Genomic DNA, 20,523 nt, shown 5'->3' with positions numbered 1-20,523 from the left:
ATGTGTGTGAGAAGATGTACCTCCGGTGATGCAAAACATTAAACAATGGTTCTAAGGCCTTAAACGAATACCAGGCCGCCTTTCTTTGCCAAAAAAAAAAAAAAAAAAGCCAAATGATAGAAGGCTTTTGATTTTGCTTAATTATGCACCTCTAATCCATTTTTCTAAATGGAATGACATTAATGTTGCATACTTCCTACTTTCCTGTGAGGTGCATTCAGTTTGAGTCAGAAGATGATATGACGTAATTTCTAACTAAGAACAATCTGCAACTTTTATAACAAAAGATCATTTTCATGGGAATTCAATGTTGCAATTTAATACTCATGTCAGTGAACAGTCGCTAAATTAAATTATCTTGTGAAATCATCGTTTTTAAATGGACGGTAATAAAATTTAATTTTCACTGGCTCATATGAACAATCTCTACAGATGGAATCCCAGTAGAGCCTTTCCTTCTTACAGGTTCACAATAAGTAGGAGCTAGCTGGATTGGCGAAGAAATTCTTCAATTTTGTGAAGCAATCTCCAAGCAGGCTGCCAAGAATAGAAGGGGGCTGATTTGATGATGCCTGGCGCGTTTCGCGCGTAAATATGTGGTCATCCATCATCAGTATCTCTAACAATTTCCTGCAGCTCTGAAACGAATGAAATTTTGCAAATTAGCTGCAATTACAAGGTGTCACCTCTGTAGATGAAGTATCTACATATTCGTTGATCATAAATCTATCCAGGCAAAACTAGAATCTTCAAGAAATAGCCAGGGAAAATTTGTTGACATAACATTGCATTAAATCCAACTCAAAATAATTAGTAACAAAATGAAAATAAATTTCATTTTTGTAAACCTTTTCTACACTGATAAAATCAATTTAGTCCTTTCAAAACAGAGATGATAGATTTTCAAAAAAAAAAAAAAAAAAACTGGGATGATAGAATGAAACCCCTAGTGCATATTCTTTAAGAAACTGAAAGCTGAATATAATGAACAAAAAAATGAAATGACACTCTTGGGAATTCAAAATATAAATCAAAATTTAGCAAGGGTGAAACAAGTTGATTCCCTAGAAGTATTTCATCATTGCTTCAAACAAAATAAGGGTATGTACCTGAGGATTCAAACAATGCATCTGCTTTATGATACTAACCTGTAAAAAAAAGATGTAAAAATAAGAATTAGTGCTTCAAGATTCCGCATACCACATAGCATCACCGATAACCAATAAAAGATCAAGTGAGGGCACAAGGAGTTTGTTAAGGCCCAAATTGTTGTTGGGCCCAGATTCAAACAAGCTAAGAAATACAAGCCCGAGAGACTCAAGTCTAGGAAGAAACTAGACACGGTCGCTGAATAAAATGTGAGGAAGAAGAAAGAGGGGGGAGTCATTTCGTTTTTTGTTTTTGTGAGTCAGACTAGCTTTGCAAGGGAAGGAAGTTTATTCCTTGCACAGAATAATATTTCATCATTCTGTTCTTATTTTGGTTCATTAATGTTGATAAAACAATAGAAATATGTGGCTGTAAAAGAGATTTATCAGACAACTTGAAAGAATAAGTTCACATGAAAAAACAAGTGTAGGAAATCACAAACTAGGGCAAAGGATGACATCCTGTACAAAAAATTATCTAGGATCATACACCACACAACCATTGCTCATAACCTAAAAAGGATAGGTTCCCAATATTTTAGACTGGCAGTTTGACTGCAACTTTTAAGCTAATACATAGCACAAGCAGAATGGCGTAATGACGCCCCAAATGCCAGTCAATAAGAAAGTAATGCCTTATCTACAAAGAAAATTACCTCTAATATCCCTGGATTTTGCATCACAATACCAAGAACACGACGTGCAAGTCCCTTATACACAAGTTCATTTACGCTACCATCTCCATTCATCCAAGGTAACAAGGGCCTACATTCCTTCGTTTTAGGCGGAGAACTTTCAAAACACTTGTAACTTGTAATTTTATCCTCACTAAGAATTTCAGTATGGTGGTCCACAACATCTTCAGATTGATTTAAAATAGTGACCCTGTGCACTTCATCGATATTCATGTCATTCACATTCTCTGACGCAACAACATCATCTATATGATGTACAGCATCAATTGCCATATGTTCCTTCTCAAGTTTACTCTTTTGAACTCGAAGGCGAGTAAAATCATGATGTATTTCAGCAACAGAGGTCAAGAAGTACTTTGAACGATGTAACGAATCAACTACATGAACGCAGTCATAACCATTGACCTAAATTCAGAGTAATAAGAAACAAAATAAGGTTAGGTCCTCTACAACCACAAACCATCCCTGCCCATAGAAAAGAAAACTAAAAGAATAATTTTTTTTCTTTGAATCTAACTAAAAGACCAAATTTTGAATAACCAAAAAGATGATTTTGGTGGTCTGTGTTGATTTATGATCATATCTTGTGGTAAGATATTAATGAACAATAGTCCGTACATTATGAAAGAACTTATGAACTAGCTTGAAACCTGTAAAAGAACTTGTGCTAGCAACAATCAAGAATAATGATTAATCAATAAACCAACCTTCAAAGCTCGCCCAAATACTTCTAGCACCTCAACCATAATTTCCAACACTCGTTCATCTGAGAAAAAGTTGATATCATCAATGTCATGAAACTTATGCATTTATAGAAGTTACTAAAGTGAAGACAAACTCAGACTTGTACAAAAATGAATAATATGCAATACTTGCATACCTTGAATATTGAGGACACGGGAAATCTCTTTCATACTCAAGCCTTGGTCACCAGACTTCTGAATGGCTAAATAAAGAATTTTGAATGACTCGGGATGAAGGAACAAGTTTTTTACATCATCAGCGCATGAAGGCACCAAATTTTCAGCAAAACTTGCCATAGCTTCCCATGGTGATTCACGCCCATCAATCGCGAGGTGGATGGATCTACTAGAGTCAAATATTTCTCTCACGTGATCTTCTATATCAGAATGTGATGATATACAGTCAATATCCGCGACAGATGGGGCAATGCTCTGATTTTGTGTACCAAAAAGAGAGTAGGCACATGTGTCATCTTTAAATGATTCAATAAAGTCTAATCTCGGGATCGTTTCACGTAGCAAATGTAATTTAATACCCAGAAAACCTTTTTCTCGGCGTGAGATGATCTCACCCTCCCCAACAAATGAAGTTTTTGATTTCTTAGATAGGCTTCCACCAGGAAGCTCCCCAATATCAAGTTTATGTTTGGAAGTTCTGTTGTCTTCTGCCTCACCGACACCCTCAGCGGGTAAGCAAGGGGTAACAGACAGTTCACCCAAAGAGACTCTAGCACATAAGTTGAGAACTTCACCACATTGTAGATCTTCTGGAACTTCAAGGCCCTCCTGCATCAGATCCTTTTCTCTTTCATGAAGCCAGTTAGCAAACTTAGAAGCTCTTTTTCCAGTGTCCATGGGAAATGGAGATAAATAAATACTATGAAGGAAATGCTGTGAAAGTACGAAGGGCTTGTTACAGTTGCCTCCAATCTGCCATTAAAGAAAACAATCAGCGGGATTAAAAAAGTAATATGCACAGGCAAAAGACAAAACTAGTCTTTTACCATGAGTTTCTTCTCTCTCAAGTAGTTAAAAGCAGCAAAAATATCATGCTCAGAATAATGCCGTAATGTTTCCGCAAGTAAAGCGGGCACTTCAGGAGCTGTCGAGGTGCTTAGAAAAATTAGCTTAAATAGCTCGGCAGCATTTGCAATTGCAGATGATTCATGTATCTGTCTACTAACTTTTGAGCCATTTGAAACCTTTACGTACTTCCTGGCCTGATGACTAGAGCCCAACTTTCTACCAGAAGCTTTAATCCAATCCTTGACTCCCTAGTCATGACACGCTGACGGGTCAAACCAATTTCGTAAAAGTAGCACAAATGATGGAAAGAAGAGTTGTTTTTCTAGAAGAAAACGACACAATATATGCAACCCATAAATCCCTACAAGAACCAATATGAGCACACAGCTCAAAACAGAAAGAGGTAAAGAATCACCCAATAAATGCGTTCATAACCAAAAAGAAGACAACCGAATTTTTCCTAGTTATTGTAAGCACAGAGGTTAGGGTACCAATCATCAATATTTCAGCTCACTTAAAAAAGTAAAGGGTTGTTGTAAGATACCTACAAAAGATGGGTTAGGGTTAGCAACAATGGAAAATTTGCAACTTACATCTTCCATGTAATCTTGCTCAACAAAAACCTCTTTGACACTCTGCACTTTCACCATTCTTTTGTGCCTCAAAACATTGTCTAGTGCTACCTTGATATTATTTGCATCAAAATCATCCCATTTCCAGGACTCTAAAACAGAAGAACGTTCACCATCTTCTACAGATGCATAATCCCGCACCATCATTTCGGAATCTCTGTACTTCAACGACTTGTCCTGATATTGCTTGAGGTATTCAGAATAACGTTCCGTAAGCAAATTGCATAATTTCATCAAAGCTTTTCTCGAAGAATCAGAAGTTTTCAGCAATGTCATTCTTCTTTTGCAGGTAACTGGAAGTGCTGGCAGATTAGGAATCAATACCCAATTTACGTGGTTAAATTTTGCCCCAAGAGCAGCTCGATGTCTTGCATATTCAATGACCAACTGTCTGCCAATAATTGATCCACATGAAAGTATGAGATTATCATACCAAAAGATTACCAATAATGGCTACCTGAATGAAATAAAGTATATGGTACACTGAAAAGGTAGAACAATTGAGTATAAGGCATTCACTAATATTCCATGAATTGGGTACTCGGAACAAAACAATTTCCTATCCTTTCCATGCAACAGAAATTAGAGAATGATAAATTGCTTCGAGCTAGAGCTAATATATTATATCCATGGAAAAAATTATGAATTAGCATCACCTATCAGCTTCTTCTGTCCATGAAAACTTTCTCTTACGCTGCTTCAAACTTGACAAGGCACACTTGTAAATGCACATACTGGCATCATCATCTTTTTCAATTAAATCTGGCTCCTCTGAATCCTCTAAATTGTTGCCAGTATCATAATTCTGAAAACAAAAATCATAATTTTCATAAGTGGTGAACACAAAAAGCAGTTTTTCAGTTACTTGATTATAAGAATTTAGTTGGTTGACCATCTGTAAACTTGATTGTCCATCTGCAGTAGTGGGTTTTAACAGCTTTGAGGAGGCTCTGTCAGATTGATTTTTTTCTTTACGTGAAGGAAGAATAGCTTTGTGTTTAATTAGCTTCATCTCATGTCCTTCGGCATCCAAAGCTTTCTGGAATCTAGTAAGGCAGCGTACTTTCTTGTCATAATGGACTCGAAGCACCTGCATAATTATTTATTTTATTATGTCACCGCCGATGCCTGGAACACCCTCAGATATCATAAATTACCTTTTCCCATCAGTAGAGTACCATTACTCTGATTTGAATGATCGATGAACATTTTAAAACATGTTTTTAGCTTTCCTGGTTAGAGAAACATAAATCTCATGGTATTTATCTTTTAATAAACATCAGATCAAGTGATCAGCATTGAGAACGAAATATTAGAAACTGTTAAATTCAATGATGTCAAATTGAAACTTTAGGTAGAAATATTGTGAATGAGAGAAAATAGTAGTTCCCACTTTCAACAGAGAGCAATGACAATCAGCATATTTGTTCTAAGATCAAACAGGTCAATGATCTTAAATTTCCTATCAAGCACCCCAAAGTAGGGTGGTGAAAATTATTAAGTATTTAATACTGGTGGGCGAACAAACCTGCTCCAGAGTCAAATCAAGATCCTTAGCAATCTTTTCACACTCGGTGAATGAAAGTCTTCTGTTTGAGTAATCTTTTGCCACACACTTGAGAAGTTCAGCTCGCTGACCAGCTGTCATTACTCGTACAGATGACCATGATCGAGAATGAAATACCTAGAAAAGTATCATCACTCGCTTGAATAAAAAGACTGTATTTAAAGATACAAAATGAAATCAAATACGCAGATCCACCACATGTTACAGGTTAATAAATTGAACTTCGCACTAATATTCGAATTATATGATCAATCAAATAATGTAGTAAGAAAACTGAGAGCACCTATAATCACAAGAAAAGAAAAAAAACTATAAAAACCAACAAATATTCTAGGTAATGCCATGAGCTAATTTTATACAAGGTCAAGATTGAAATCTGTCTCAGATGTAATTGGGGGCGCAACTGGCCAGTAGGGCCAAAATTAGCAATTTGTTTAAACATGACAGAAAGTATTTTCTTTTTCATGTACAAAAGTTTTCAAATAGCGTAACTATTAAAAGGTAAAAAAATACAAGCTACTAGAGAATCAGTCTGGGTAGGGCATGCCATGTTAGCCAGGTTTAAAAACAGCGGGTATTGAGGCTTTCTAGTATCAACAACAAAACCTCCCATGTGAAACCCCGGATTTACAAAGGTTGCAAGATAATGAAATCTTGATTTTTCTTGATTATCTTGAAGTTGATTGTACCAAGATAAATTAATATCAACAATATAGGATTCTTGAAGTTTGCATATCCAGATAAAATATATGCAAAATAAGTAGATTGGACATATATCTGAGATCTAGAAGGAATCAAATCTTGAAGATAGAGTCCTATTCAAATTTTGAAACCTAAGTATCCTAGTTGATCTTGACTACTATTGGTGGCTATAAATAGAATCTCAAACCCTCAGAAAAATCACATCACAAGTTTTCTCAAATTTTGAGTGAGACAAGAGGGGAAAGGAGGCGAAACGCTGCAGAGATTTTCTTAAGTTCGAAAAAGCAGCACTATGTCCAGAACTTATTTCCGATTCTAAAGAGATCGGAATCTGATCTCCACCGTTCAGAATGTAGCACAAGATGTTATCAATGTGCAGTTCAAATTTCAGTCCAATCCAACGGCTAAAACTTTGTCCACGATTTTTGCAAGAATTTCTGCACATATTCCACTCGGGAAAGAAGCTTATGTTCGTGGTCTAGAAAGGGATTCAAACGACTTCGAAACCAGATCTCTACCATTCACAATTTAGATAACGTCCTTTTGAAACAAAATTTTACTTTGATCCAACGGTTCAATATGTCGTTGACTTTTCCGCAAGTCAACTGAATTTTCGGTAAGTGGGCTGTGTTTTAAAATAATAAGTATGTTTTAAAATTCGATCGTTCATAATATTTTTAAATTTTGTTAAATATTTTCTCTTGATTCGACATGAATTCGTTTCGTTACAAATATTTTTACGGCACTGTTATGATTTGAATTAGGAGTGGAAAGGAATTTTCCGAACCAATAAGTTAAGGCCCTGATGCGGTGGGTAATAATAACCGTTCCATGACCTCACCTGGGATTACATATAAGTGACGGATCAGTTAACCATGAATAAGGAGATGAATTTCAGTGTCATGTCAAGTCACGTTACATATGATAAGTCGAGTTATGTTATCATGAGCCATGGAAAGCTGTGATAACTTATGTTATGTCATGATAAGACATTTATGCTATGCTATGAATATGTCTACGAATTATGTTATGTTTTTTAAGCCAAGTTTGAATTTTGTAGAGAATATATGTGTATGTATATTTTAAAGTGTTCGTATGTTCGATCGACCCCCACTTGCTGAGTGATGACCATATCACTCACCCCTTACTTTCCTCCCAAATGGTAACGAAGAAAAATAGAGGAGAAAGAACAAGACATGTTTTGGAGATGGTGATGAAGAGAGTTTTTTTGTTTTTATCGTTATTATTCCGATTTTTAAGTTGTAAGACGATTCCGCAATTTTATTCCATTTTCTGGGAATTTTGGAGTTGTACAGAAAATTTATTATGGAGTTTATTTATTAAATAAACTGGTTTTAGTTAAATTCTGTACTAAGAGACTTGTTGTTTTCGAATTTTATTTGAAAGCAACCCCAGTATCACTGGCTCCGGGAGCGGGGCATGACATCCCATGTATAACGGCTTGGTTAATCAGAGTGTGCTCAACCGGACAAGGGCACCTGGTTTCAGTTTACATCCATAACCCCGAGATATAATAAATGAGTACCCCAACAAAGGGTACTATTTCTTAACTGCATGATAATAGATTGTATCGGTCTCTAAGATGCGGGACCCAAGTAAAAAAGGGGATCTCAAACAAACTAATAATTTGATCAGGCATCAAAGGCTTCACTACATGGCTCATCAGTTTGTGCACAACCTACGTACTAGGTAGGTAAATACAAGGTAAATTGAATTTGTTCAGCTGTGATGTGTACCTCAAGAAGAAAAAGGGAAAGCTACATTTTACCCTGCTAGAAAAGAGATTTCATTAGACTTGGGACTAAGATGAAGAAACTCGGTCAAACAAACAAGTATCTGAAAAGTCATTTAAGCTTAGGTGGCTTTGCTGCATGACTTCAAGTAAATATCCAGTAGTTATCTTATTTTAAGCTTGTGTGGGTTGTATTCAGGAAATTGAAATCAGCAATCACATCCTCTATCAATGGCTTGCTATAAACTTAAGTATTAAATCAAAGCTTAAGAAAATGCATCACCTTCTCAACTATGTTGTTCATGGAAGATGATAAGAATTACGTGATATTGGACATAATTTTACTTCAATGACAAGTTTTTTCATGATCCATACGATTATTAAAACATTCTTCTAAATGCTTAATAGTCGGTATGCAGCGATATTCATATGGGAAAAAATTATTAATAAAATACTCAGTACATTCTACATACAGAAATAATGTTGTGCTTCATCCTAAAAGACGGGGAACAAGTAAACGGCACGCTAAGTTAACCCATCAATAAGCATACAAAATAAGCAATTATTCATGAGTTAGTACAAAAAAGGAAATAAAGATCAAACGGGAGAAAAAGAAGAGGTTATGGCATCACACCTCCTGAACGGCAGACCCAGGAAATGCATGCAAAGCAGCTCTCGCTTCAACTGCGGCATAACAATACTCCAAAGTGTCCCAGTATTCATCGACAGTTTTTTTGGTTGAAAGAACAAAGTCGTGTCTGATTTGAGGGCGAAGATCAGGAAAAAGGAAACCAGACGATGCAATTTCTGAGACAGGTTCCTCGATGTAAGGTTTAAATTCCAGTGCATGAGTAAGAGTGGTATGAAAGCCGCTTCCGTCTCCATATTGTGCCTGGCCATTACTTACTAGGCGAATCAGCTGTCAAAGATTCACATTTAGATGGAATTACCATACTGGATTTTGAACAAAATCAATAAATTAGAAACTGAAAAAACTTATTCCACAAGATTGGATATATTTTAGTTCATCAACAATCAACAGATTACTGAGGGATGAATATGAATGTTTTCTAGATATTGTTTTGTTGTTTAATAATAAGTAAAGGTAGCAACATCTTGAAATTCCAATTAAATAATAGCAAATCGTAGCTGAGTAAAGACTATTAAAGTAAATATGGAGAGACTATATCTAACCTAAACAGCCCCCATCCCTAATTCAAACAATTCAAGACAGTGTTTACTAACTGGTTCTCCCCAGCCTATTCCTCCTAAACAGCCTCCATGAGCTTATCTCGAGGTGCATGTCAGTATGTGAACACAGATTCATGCGTGAAACACAACCCAATCTATTAAAATATTTTGAGCATCCATTAACCCAACTGTTCATACCACATAGTGCACAAGCAATAATTTCATGCGGATAATCACAGCCAACAATATATAGCTATGGTGAAAAGACCATAAGCACGCTATTATTGATATCAATTATGAATGTTATCAAAGAGCATATTTGGTTTTTCTCTTTCTCTAGAAAAAAGAATGAGTGGAAATTGGCTGATGTTTGTGAATGTCTAACTTTTAAAAAAAATTATCGCTGTCTACTTTTGCTAGTTTAGAAGGATATATGGACGAAATTCTAGAGAAATGTGAGAAGATGCAGAGGCAGTAGGGGGCCAAGGGACCCTTTTAACCCAGGGACACAAGTGCTATAGCACCGAAAACTTCGCCTCAAACAATGAATAAGGCAATGACCAGTAAGAATTACAAAACAGTGCTTTAATAAAATAAACATGAAATCGTCAAATTGCCCGAGTAAGAACAATGAATAAGAATGCAATGAGCAGGAAGACTTATCTAGTGTACCTTCAAACGCCTTAAGATATCAATTAACAATGACAATCGTCCAATTGCCCGAGTATCCACGAGGCCTTTGTACTCGTTCATAGGGAGATCAGAAAGCCGGAAACCACTTCTACATTTCTCAACCATATCCTCGAGCTTTTGAGCAGACCCTACAACTTGTAGAAACAATTTAAGCGGCATGGATTTTATTGCTCTGTCTAAATCGAACAACTTATAAGTGTTATGTGGATTTTTCAGGTCGTGAGCTTGATTTCTGGACAAGAAAGCATGGTTCCAACCAGGGAAACTGCAGACCCAACCCCAAATAAATATATGTAGAAGCTTCGTCCGAACCATTTTTGCCAGAACAAACCCATTTGCACGCATTGCCTCAGATCTCTCTGATTGAACATCTATTCTTATGTGATTTGGAATTCTCTGCACATTGTCCAACATGGGAACTGATTGGCCCTTCTTCTGATGAAAATTTGATGGTTTACGCAGTTGACTTTCAAAATCCCTCTGTTTATCATGAATCTGACCTGATAACTCAGGCAACGAACTATAAACAGATGGGTGTAGGACCACGTCAATTGTCCGTCTTCGACCATAATTTGTCACTGCAGGAACACTCACACGCATGCATTTACAATCTCCTTCTCGTTGAAGTTTGATTAGACTACGTTCCAAGGTCTTCCTATCCATCACTGTAGGTTTTTCCTTCTCAAGACTCTCAAGACGTCTGTGTAGCTCAGGTTTTATCAAGAACTTCTCCTCCTGCTCGTAAGTAAAATTTGAATGATTTCATTGAAAGAGCCAAATGATTGATTAACATATCAACAAGATTTAAGATAGCGAGGCAACCTGCAACATTTGGAGTATCCGCTGCTCTCTCTGTGAGTTGATTGCACCAACTGTAAGACACGGATAATTTAGACTTGATCTGCGCCTACGACAAGATACAACAGCAGGAAGACTTGTTTCTTGAATGGCATTGTTTGTTCCTGAATCACTGACCACCAGCTGTAGTTTCTCATCAGAAACTGCATTGCTTGGCTCCATATCAGGATGCTGTGGATTCCGTACTGAAAGCTGCATACTCTCGCCTTCACCACTCACAGTCATGCCATTTGAAGGTTCTGTTATAACTGCTACATCTTCACTATCATTAATATAACTAAAATTTCTCATGGAAGATGAATTATCCACCACCTGCAAAGTCTGAGACAAGTTCTCGTGAAAGTCAAGATTCAGTCTTTGTGAATTAGACTCGATGGCTTCCAGATGAACTAGGTCCTTTGCAATGGGAGCAATGCTGGACGATTCAAGTTTAGATGATTCAGGATTAAAGTTACCAGCTGTCCGAACTCTGTACACTACACCTCGGTCATGGCTTTCTGCCTGTAAATGGAATCCAAACCTAGTAAACATTTTGTTAAAAATTCGCCTGTGGTACTCTTTACCGCATAGTCCAAGCTTTCTACACACCTGCTTAATCATAAATTTAAAATGACATCACTGAATGCTTAGTAATTGATGCATGGTAGAAAACCACTGAAAATGTGAAATTAATTATTTTTTAAGAAAATAATTGTGTAGAGCATGTAGAATTACAAATATTCATGTAATAATAACTGTACAGGTTAATAATCATATAGCAGCTCTATTGTTCAAGAAATTACCACACATCCAGTATGTACATTTAAAATAAAAAAAATAAAAAATAAAAAAGAAAATAAAAACACTAGTTCTATCAGCAGTTGCAGGGGCACTCCAGAATAACAACTGAGGCAACCACCTCACAAATGGAGTCAGACAAGAAGTACATAGATCTTTCCAAGTCAGTAGGTACAGGAATTTGTATTTGTCAAGATCCAAATGAATTGTCTTCACAAAAAAACCAAGCAATAGACTCCAGGGTGATTATGTTTCTGAATTGAATTTTTGAAGGTAGGAAATTATGCATAATCATAAATCTAAAGGTCATTTAAGAATAAGTAGCAACAAGTATCAAGTAGAAGAGTTCAAGTATGCATAGAATGAAGCAGCAGACTTGTTCATGTTTAGGGGTAAGGCCATGGGCACAACTTTCAATCTGAACGAAGAAATAAAGACAGAAGTATATACAGCAGCAACCAGAGTTAGGAAGTACAAAAAAGTTGATCAAGTGATCAGCCTTGATTGAACTTTGTTTTATTCTTGGCTGCAAACAGGCACACTTACTTCGGTATTGGTCAATCCTTTTGATCCTTCAGAATCAATCATGTCATATACTTGACGCAATATGGGAAGCTCTACTACTTGCTCTGTAATTTGTCCTCTTTTCACCAAAGTCATTGACTGTTCCGTGTCATTATCATTTTGTCTGCATCCTTGGAATTTTGGGTCAAAATTTGATGGTGAAAAACTTTGAAGTAGACGCAAACAGACCACCTGCACATTAAAAGAAGTATGTGTGCAAACAGTTACAAAATTGGTATGAATTCCCAGGAATCGATAAATTGGGGAAGCATTCATAAAGCACGAGAAAACTGAAATGCCTATTTTTTGCTGTAATGTAGGGTCTCCATAGAATTTAATAACACTCTTCCAGTGTTCCCCAGTAAACGAGATACTTCTTAAGGCATACTTTACCAGCAAACTAAATTCAAATCTTAAATTGAATGAAAATGGAACAATGACTAGCCAAACAAACTAAGAAAAGACGACACTTTAACATACTTTTGCTTCTCTCTAAATCATTTTAAAGGTTAAGAATTTTATTTTACAGACAAAATATTATTCACAGGGTGACAGGCTGCAATATTTCATACATCAAGCTATTGGGCAAAATTCATGTTATATACAAACTATGATCGTGCAGAGAGCACCCTAGCCACAAAAATTCCATCAGAAAACTGACTACATTGAAGGAACACAAACAGCTGCCACAAGTAGCTCGTTCTCATCTTTCTACAAATAACTTAATTTTTCGGCTACCAACAAAAAATTAAGAAAGAAAGAACTAAAGAAAAAGGAAGGCAAAAGGTCCCACGCTTCCACCACTCTGAGGTATGGAAGGATCACAAGAAAGGTTCCACGCTTCCACCACTCTGAGGTCCGGAAGGATCAGAAGATTAATTATTCTCATTCACCTTTTTTGCCAATGAATTATATCAAATCATCAAAGTCGCAACTCCAGTAAGCATACCTTATCATTCACCGTAGGACAAAATTCTTCTACAACTTGTGCAACTTTCAACCTGTGGCATATCTAACAACATAATCCATGTTAAATCATCAACTTACGAGCAATTAAGTGTCTAACAGAGAACAAGATCATGCAGTTTACAGAAAATAGAAATCATTGCAGGATGAACAAAATAAGATTACATTTCTCCAAGATCGGTGGCCAGAAGTCCCTCGATAACCAAGATCTCGCTTCAGATCTGAGACAACTAGAACCTTTACCACCAAAAACTTCATTATTAGAATGTTGTGTGAACAGAACCACATAATGCAATTGAAACCCCAAGACATACTGACCTTTTCTTCAGCCATTTCTAGTTTATCACATATAGTTTTCAGTGCAGGTAAAAAGTTTTTCACACGTACATCACCTTTAGCTATATCTTCACCAAAATAGTCATTAGTTTCAGCAAGAGCATCCGCAACCCCTCTGTCTAGGGGTAAGTATTCGGTTAATTCGGTCAAAAACCGATCCGAATTAACCGAAACCGAATTAACCAAATTATTTTTAGGCTAACCGAATCGAACCGAATTTATGCTAAAACCGATTTAACCGAATTAAAATCGGTTAATTCGGTCTGTCACCGAATTAACCGATTTTTTTCAAAAAATAAATTAAAAAATATAAAATTTTATAAAATTAATGATTGAAATATGATATTTTTATCATAATAAAACACATTAAGCTTAAAAAAATTAAAATAACAAAAATTAAGTACAATATTAAATATAAACACATTAAAAATATATTATAAATTATATGTAAACCCTAATAAAAAAAATTCAAAATTTAATTATTTATAATTCGGTTAACCAAATTAACCGAATTTTTTGAAGAAAACCGAAAACCGAACCGAATTAACCGATTTAACCGAAATTTTCTAACACTAAAACCGAATTTCCGAATTTCTGAATTCATTCGGTTCGGTCGGTTAATCCGGTTTAACCGAAATATTGCTCACCCCTACCTTTGTCCACCAAGGGGTTATCCTCTTTGGTGATCTCAAGCCTCTGCTGAGAACTTAAATGCTTCCCATAACGATATAAATATAGCATATTTGTGGTAACTATGGAATCATTTTTCGGTTCTCCATTGTTGGCTGCCTCTTTCTTCCGAATACAAGTAGGCTGCCTCACAATCAATCCTTGGGTTTCAAGCTTCTTCAACTGGTAGAATAAATTGTTGGCTGGAATGCGCAATTGCTTGGTAAGATCATTTTGGGCAATCCCATTTTTCCTGAACATACATAGATCGTAACACTCAGTTATGCCAACGTTTTAGGTTCATTGTTGAAAGCTGAAACACGCTTATGACCACATACTTCACAATTGAATGCAAAATCACTGAATGCAGAAAGTTCCTCGCACTCATCCTCTCAATTGCACGGTTGCAAGAAGTATAAACAAAAGGCCAGAGAAAAACTCCCTTTTTAAGAGAACTAAAAATGACTTGTCATCATACCGGTTCCTCCGTGTATCAAGAATGGGTTTTGTGGAAAAACTTATATATATATTCACCAAAAGCAATAGCTAATAAGTAGATGGAAAGTAACCTGGCAGCAGCGAGGCGTTCGAGAATGCGACGCTGAGTATCGGACAGACTATATTCGGACGCTTCAATCTCGTATATTCCTAGAAAACACTTCCTCAATGCTTCAGGAGCAAAAATTTTCACATGCTCGCACTCTTCAACAGAAGACTTGATCACATGCTCAGCCGTCCCGAATTGGAGTCCTGGGACCTCCACGAGATTCTCCCAAACGATCCGCTTGACGTTGGGGCACAAGGGAAGGCCGGTGGCGGCGAGGGAAGGGCGGAGCTTGGGCCACAGACTTCGTAGGTCAAGCCCATCGGCACCTTCGCAGCAAATCTCTTGCAGTGCCAAGTTGACGACAGAATCCATCTGGATTCAGTGGTTTTCTGTTTTTGGCGGGGAATCGACGACACCAGACTTGGGTTTCGATTAGGTCTAGGGTTCGAATCGATTCCACGAACTATCCTATTAGGTAACGTTCTTTTCGATCTATTAATAATTAATGACATTTCACATTCTTTTTTTTATATTATTTATTTATTTATCTATTAATTATTTATTTTATATCAATTAAATAATTAATTATTTATCTTACATTAATCAAATCATTAAATTTAAATTATTATATTACCCTTATAAATAATATTATTCATATTTTATTTATTTTTAAAAAAACAAAATGATAATTTAACATTTTTATATAAAATTTAATCAATCAAATCAAATAAAATATAATCTATCAAACAAATCAAATATTGTGGGGACCCGGGTGCTAATCTCTCAATTCATAACATACAAACAATGATAATCTCATCGAAGTAAAAAAGAATCTCAAAAAAAAAAAATCCCGGATGAATAGTGTTTGCGCCATAGCGTGAAAAAGTCACGCCATGGCGTGAGAAGTTCTGGAATTTTGGTTTTTCAAGCGAAAATGCTCGCCATGGCGTGGGAATTCTCGCGCCGTGGCGTGAAATCTGCTGGCTCAAGGTAACATGCTCCTCTTTTGCTGTCAAATGGTATTTTTACATGAACTCAACATGCATACACCTCATATTACCTCTAAGAGAAGTTGTAAACATGCTTTCAATTCTAGACATGCAATTCAACATGCTAAATCATCATTTAATCACTATGTTAACTTAGTCATGCTTTCTTTAATTCAACATAGTATAATATCTATACCATCTCCATAGTTCAACTAAAGAGCATACAATAAATCAAGTTGAACATAACATCTCATATATATTACAATCAAAATCATCTTCTCCAGTCTACTAAACATGAGTACACTAGAATCATAGCATACAATACAATCTAACTAGATCAATTTGTTAACATCAAACTCTTGACAGCAATGTCTAGTCTTAAACCCGGATCACCACTTATATTCTCTCAAGCTCAATTCTTCTCGGCCATGTTCTTGTCCCACCTATTGCCATGCACACATACAAGACATAGCAATAGCCGGATAACTCCGGTGAGAAATATATTTCCCAGTAAAAGCGACATAAACATGCAACAACAGATACAATATCAAGATCATGATAAAGCATAAGTAATATACATTGCATGTATTTCGAAATAGGTTTCAAATCATATAACCATCATCTCAATTGCTCATATCAACATATCTTTATCTCAAATCAAAACACAACATAAAACAATGCATGTGTTTAAAATCAGGTTTTCCTATCTTGGTTCTTCGGTTGGGATCCCGATGACTAGATCACGTAACGTACCACCAACTTTCCCGATCGAGGTGGGGCTACGTCCCTTCATCCTGTAGACTTTGAAGCCACTATAAAGAGTATTCGGGCGATAGGCTATCTCAACCACCTAAGCCACTCAATTATAGTTCCTCAAATCGTCTATATCGAATTGGACACTTCGATCCGTTTCGACTTCTGGACGCTTCAGTCCTTTTTCAAATCAAAAAAGTAGGCTCAAGATGAATGCAAATATAAATCAAGAAAGCATTCATTTAAAATCATATCAAATAAATCATATCAAATTTGAGCCATCATTAGTTGGAACCTCATTTCAATCACTTAGATATATATTCAAAGTCATGAATGGATTTAAGTGATATCTATCAACTAAACAATTCATCATACGTCATTTAACAAGCAATATCATGCAATTCATCAAGTACTTCAACCAATAAGCACTACCATGCTATCAACTAATCAACTCACTCAAATCATATCATCAAGTTCATCAAATAGATGTCAACTAATATCAAATTCATGTAGTTCAATTCAGAATTTAAAAACAAGCAAGTATGTGATTTTAGGGACTCGAGGATCATAGCAATCTCGAGTATACAAGCCCCATTTCAATTGATATCAACTTTTTACCTCATTCTCGGTTTGACGTGTTCAAGTCGAGCCAAACTTCAAGCATACAAGAACTCATAACAATCTGCTCAAGTGCACCTTCTAAAATTCTGCTCAAGTGCTCTTTCATCTTCAATGTAGAAATCACTACAATCCTTTGATCACACTCTTCTTGGTGAGAAATTTGGAATGTCTAAGTCTTCTAGCTTCAATCCAAGTCTGAAAATGAAGTGAAATTCTGCTCATATTACTTTTAAACTCATAGCTCAAACCATAGGCTCAGCGAGATGCAAAACTCAAGAATCGTAAATCCGGCGGCATAACGACGCAACTCGTAGATTCCCAACAATAAAACATCATCAAAGCAACTCAACCAACTACATATCATCGTCAAAACATCATCTATATATCTCGAAATCTAGAAGTCGAGACGGACTGAAGTGTTCAATTCGTATAGAAGTTTTGAGGGACTATAATTGAGTGGCTTAGGTTGTTGACGTACCCTATTGCCGAATAATCTTTATAGTGGCTTCAAAGTCTAGAGGATGAAGAGACGTAGCTCCACCTCGATCGGGAGAGTTGGTGGTACGTTACGTGATCTAGTCCTCGGGATCCCAACTTAAGAACCGAGATATGTATACCTGATTTTTAAACACATGCATTGTTTTATGTTGTGTTTTGATTTGAATGAATGAGATTATGATATAATGATTTGAAATGATAGATAGAATGATTTGAAAAACTGTTTTGAACTACATGCAATATCTTTTATTTATTCTTTATCATGATTTTGATATTGTATTTGTTGATGCATGTGTAGCTTGTACTGGAAATTATATTTCTCACCGGAGTTATCCGACTATTGCTATGTTTTTGTATGTGTGCATGGCAATAGGTGGGACAAGAACAGGGTCGAGAAGAACAGAGATTGAGAGATTAAAGTGGAGACTCGGTTTTTGTCGATTAGTTGTTGTCATATTGTATCTTGAACTTAGTTACATGGTATTGTGAATTTAGAGGCTTTGAGTTTGTACAATTTATTTTGTATCGAGATATTGCATGTTGAGATTCATGCTTAGTCTTTGAATAAATATATTAGACTTGATATGAATTGAATCTTTCCTCTTGAGTTTGAGTTTGACAGCAAAATGTTTTTTATGAGCTTGGTTCAGCAACAGGGCACGGAAATGCATTTCTGAATCATAGCCTCTCGCTCGAGCGGATTTGCATCTCGCTCGAGCGAATCCCTTGATCATGCTGCTGGATGTGAGCGCTTGCGCCCGCGCGAGGTGCCTCCTCGGGCGAGCGCGAGCGCCCATCCTGGCTGCTGGACATGTTAGCCTGCGCGACCGCAAGATAGTAAACTCGCGCGCGCGAGGCGATGGAATTTTAAAAAAAATTATTTTTTTTACTTGATTTAATTGATTTTATTAAATCCGATTTTGACGATTAAAATTAGATTGAGATTGAGATTAGCAACCGGGTCCCTACAATAAGTCTCAACAAATGTCAATATATCAAGTAATAGAATGTCCGAAAAAAATCTACTCAATAGTCTAAAGATTTAGAATACTAACATTCACATATAGTATAGCTTTTTACGTTAGTTCCAATATTATTTCGATTTAGACATCTATTCGGATTTTTTTGGATCGTATTCTAGATTTGAATAAGTCTCAACGAATGTCAACATATCACGTGATAGAATGTCCAAAATAAACCTACTCAATAGTTTAAAGATTTAGAATACAAACATTCACCCACATTATAGATTTTTACGTTTGTTCCAATATTATTTCGATTTAGACATCTATTAGGATTGTTTTTGGATCGTGCTTCTCGATTTGAAAAAGTCTCAACGAATGTCAACATATCACGTGATAGAGTGTCCAAAAAAAATCTACCCAAAAGTCTAAAGATTTAAAATACTAACATTCACACAAAGTATAGTTTTTTACGTTTATTTCAATATTATTTCGATTTAGAAATATATTATGATTTTTTTTGGATCGTGCTCATAGATTTGAATAAGTCTCAACGAGTTTCAACATAGCACGTGATAGAATGTTCGACAAAAATCTACTTAATAGTCTAAAGATTTAGAATACTAACATTAACACACAGTATAACTTTTTACGTTAGTTCCAATATAATTTCGATTTAGACATCTATTCGGATTTTTTTTATCGTGCTTCTAGATTTGAATGAGTCTCAACGAATGTCAACATATCACGTGATAGAATGTCCGAAAAAATCTACTCAATAGTCTAAAGATTTAGAATACTAACATTCACACATAGTATAGCCTTTTACGTTAGTTACAATATTATTTCAATTTAGACATCTATTCGGATTTTTTTTGGATCGTGCTTCTAGATTTGAATAAATTTCAACGAATGTCAACATATCACGTGATAGAATGTTCGAAAAAATCTACTCAATAGTCTAAAGATTTAAAATACTAACATCACACACAGTATAGATGTTTACGTTAGTTCCAATATTATCGATTTAGACATCTATTCGGATTTTTTTTTATCGTGCTTCTAGACTTGAATAAGTCTCAACGAATTTCAACATATCAAGTAATAGAATGTCCGAAAAAAAACTACTCAATAGTCTAAAGAGTTAGAATACTGACATTCACACATAGTATAGTTTTTTACGTTTGTTCCAATATTATTTCGATTTAGAAATCTATTATGAATTTTTTTGGATCGTGCTCCTAGATTTGAATAAGTCTCAACGAATGTCAACATATCACGTCATAGAATGTCCGAAAAAAATCTACGCAATAGTCTAAAGATTTAGAATACTAACATTAACACACAGTATAGCTTTTTACGTTAGTTCCAATATTATTTCGATTTAGACATCTATTCGGATTTTTTTTGTATCGTGCTTCTAGATTTGAATAAGTCTCAACAAATGTCAACATATCACGTAATAGAATGTCCGAAAATATCTACTCAATAGTCTAAAGATTTAGAATACTAACATTCACACATAGTATAGCTTTTTACGTTAGTTCCAATATTATTTCTTTTTTGACATCTAATCGGATTTTTTTGGATCGTGCTTCTAGATTTAAATAAGTCTCAACGAATGTCAACATATCACGTGATAGAATGTCCGAAAAAAACCTACTCAATAGTTTAAATATTTAGAATACTAACATTCATCCACAGTATAGCTTTTTACGTTTCTTCCAATATTATTTCGATTTAGACATCTATTCGGATTGTTTTTGGATCGTGCTTCTAGATTTGAATAAGTCTCAAAGAATGTCAACATATCACGTGATAGAATGTCAAAAA

The 20,523-nt window shown here is 35.6% G+C and overlaps 1 protein-coding gene across 8 annotated transcripts; it reads right to left on the bottom strand.

The window, feature by feature from the left end:
• Positions 1–262: 262 nt before the first annotated feature.
• On the bottom strand, positions 263–15,345 carry LOC140860289 (uncharacterized). Of its 8 annotated transcripts, none has more exons than XM_073263226.1 (19): positions 14,890–15,345; positions 14,305–14,573; positions 13,634–13,719; positions 13,481–13,552; positions 13,299–13,361; positions 12,332–12,541; positions 10,973–11,596; positions 10,130–10,885; positions 8,901–9,185; positions 5,773–5,928; positions 5,137–5,334; positions 4,901–5,049; positions 4,206–4,635; positions 3,591–3,860; positions 2,724–3,516; positions 2,551–2,609; positions 1,805–2,248; positions 1,110–1,148; positions 263–638 (listed from the first exon to the last, which is right to left on the bottom strand). In XM_073263226.1, exons 1-19 carry the CDS (start codon positions 15,237–15,239, stop codon positions 468–470), a joined length of 5,424 nt encoding a protein of 1,807 aa, XP_073119327.1. In that variant the 5' UTR covers positions 15,240–15,345; the 3' UTR covers positions 263–467. The 8 variants fall into 8 exon arrangements, with proteins under 8 accessions (XP_073119327.1, XP_073119328.1, XP_073119325.1 ...); XM_073263227.1 differs by having other exon boundaries at positions 13,634–13,713; XM_073263224.1 differs by having other exon boundaries at positions 13,481–13,719.
• Positions 15,346–20,523: the final 5,178 nt, after the last annotated feature.

This window comes from Henckelia pumila, chromosome 4 (assembly GCF_033568475.1).
Source record: "Henckelia pumila isolate YLH828 chromosome 4, ASM3356847v2, whole genome shotgun sequence".
Taxonomy (NCBI): domain Eukaryota; kingdom Viridiplantae; phylum Streptophyta; class Magnoliopsida; order Lamiales; family Gesneriaceae; genus Henckelia; species Henckelia pumila.
This window is presented reverse-complemented; position numbering and strand designations above follow the sequence as displayed.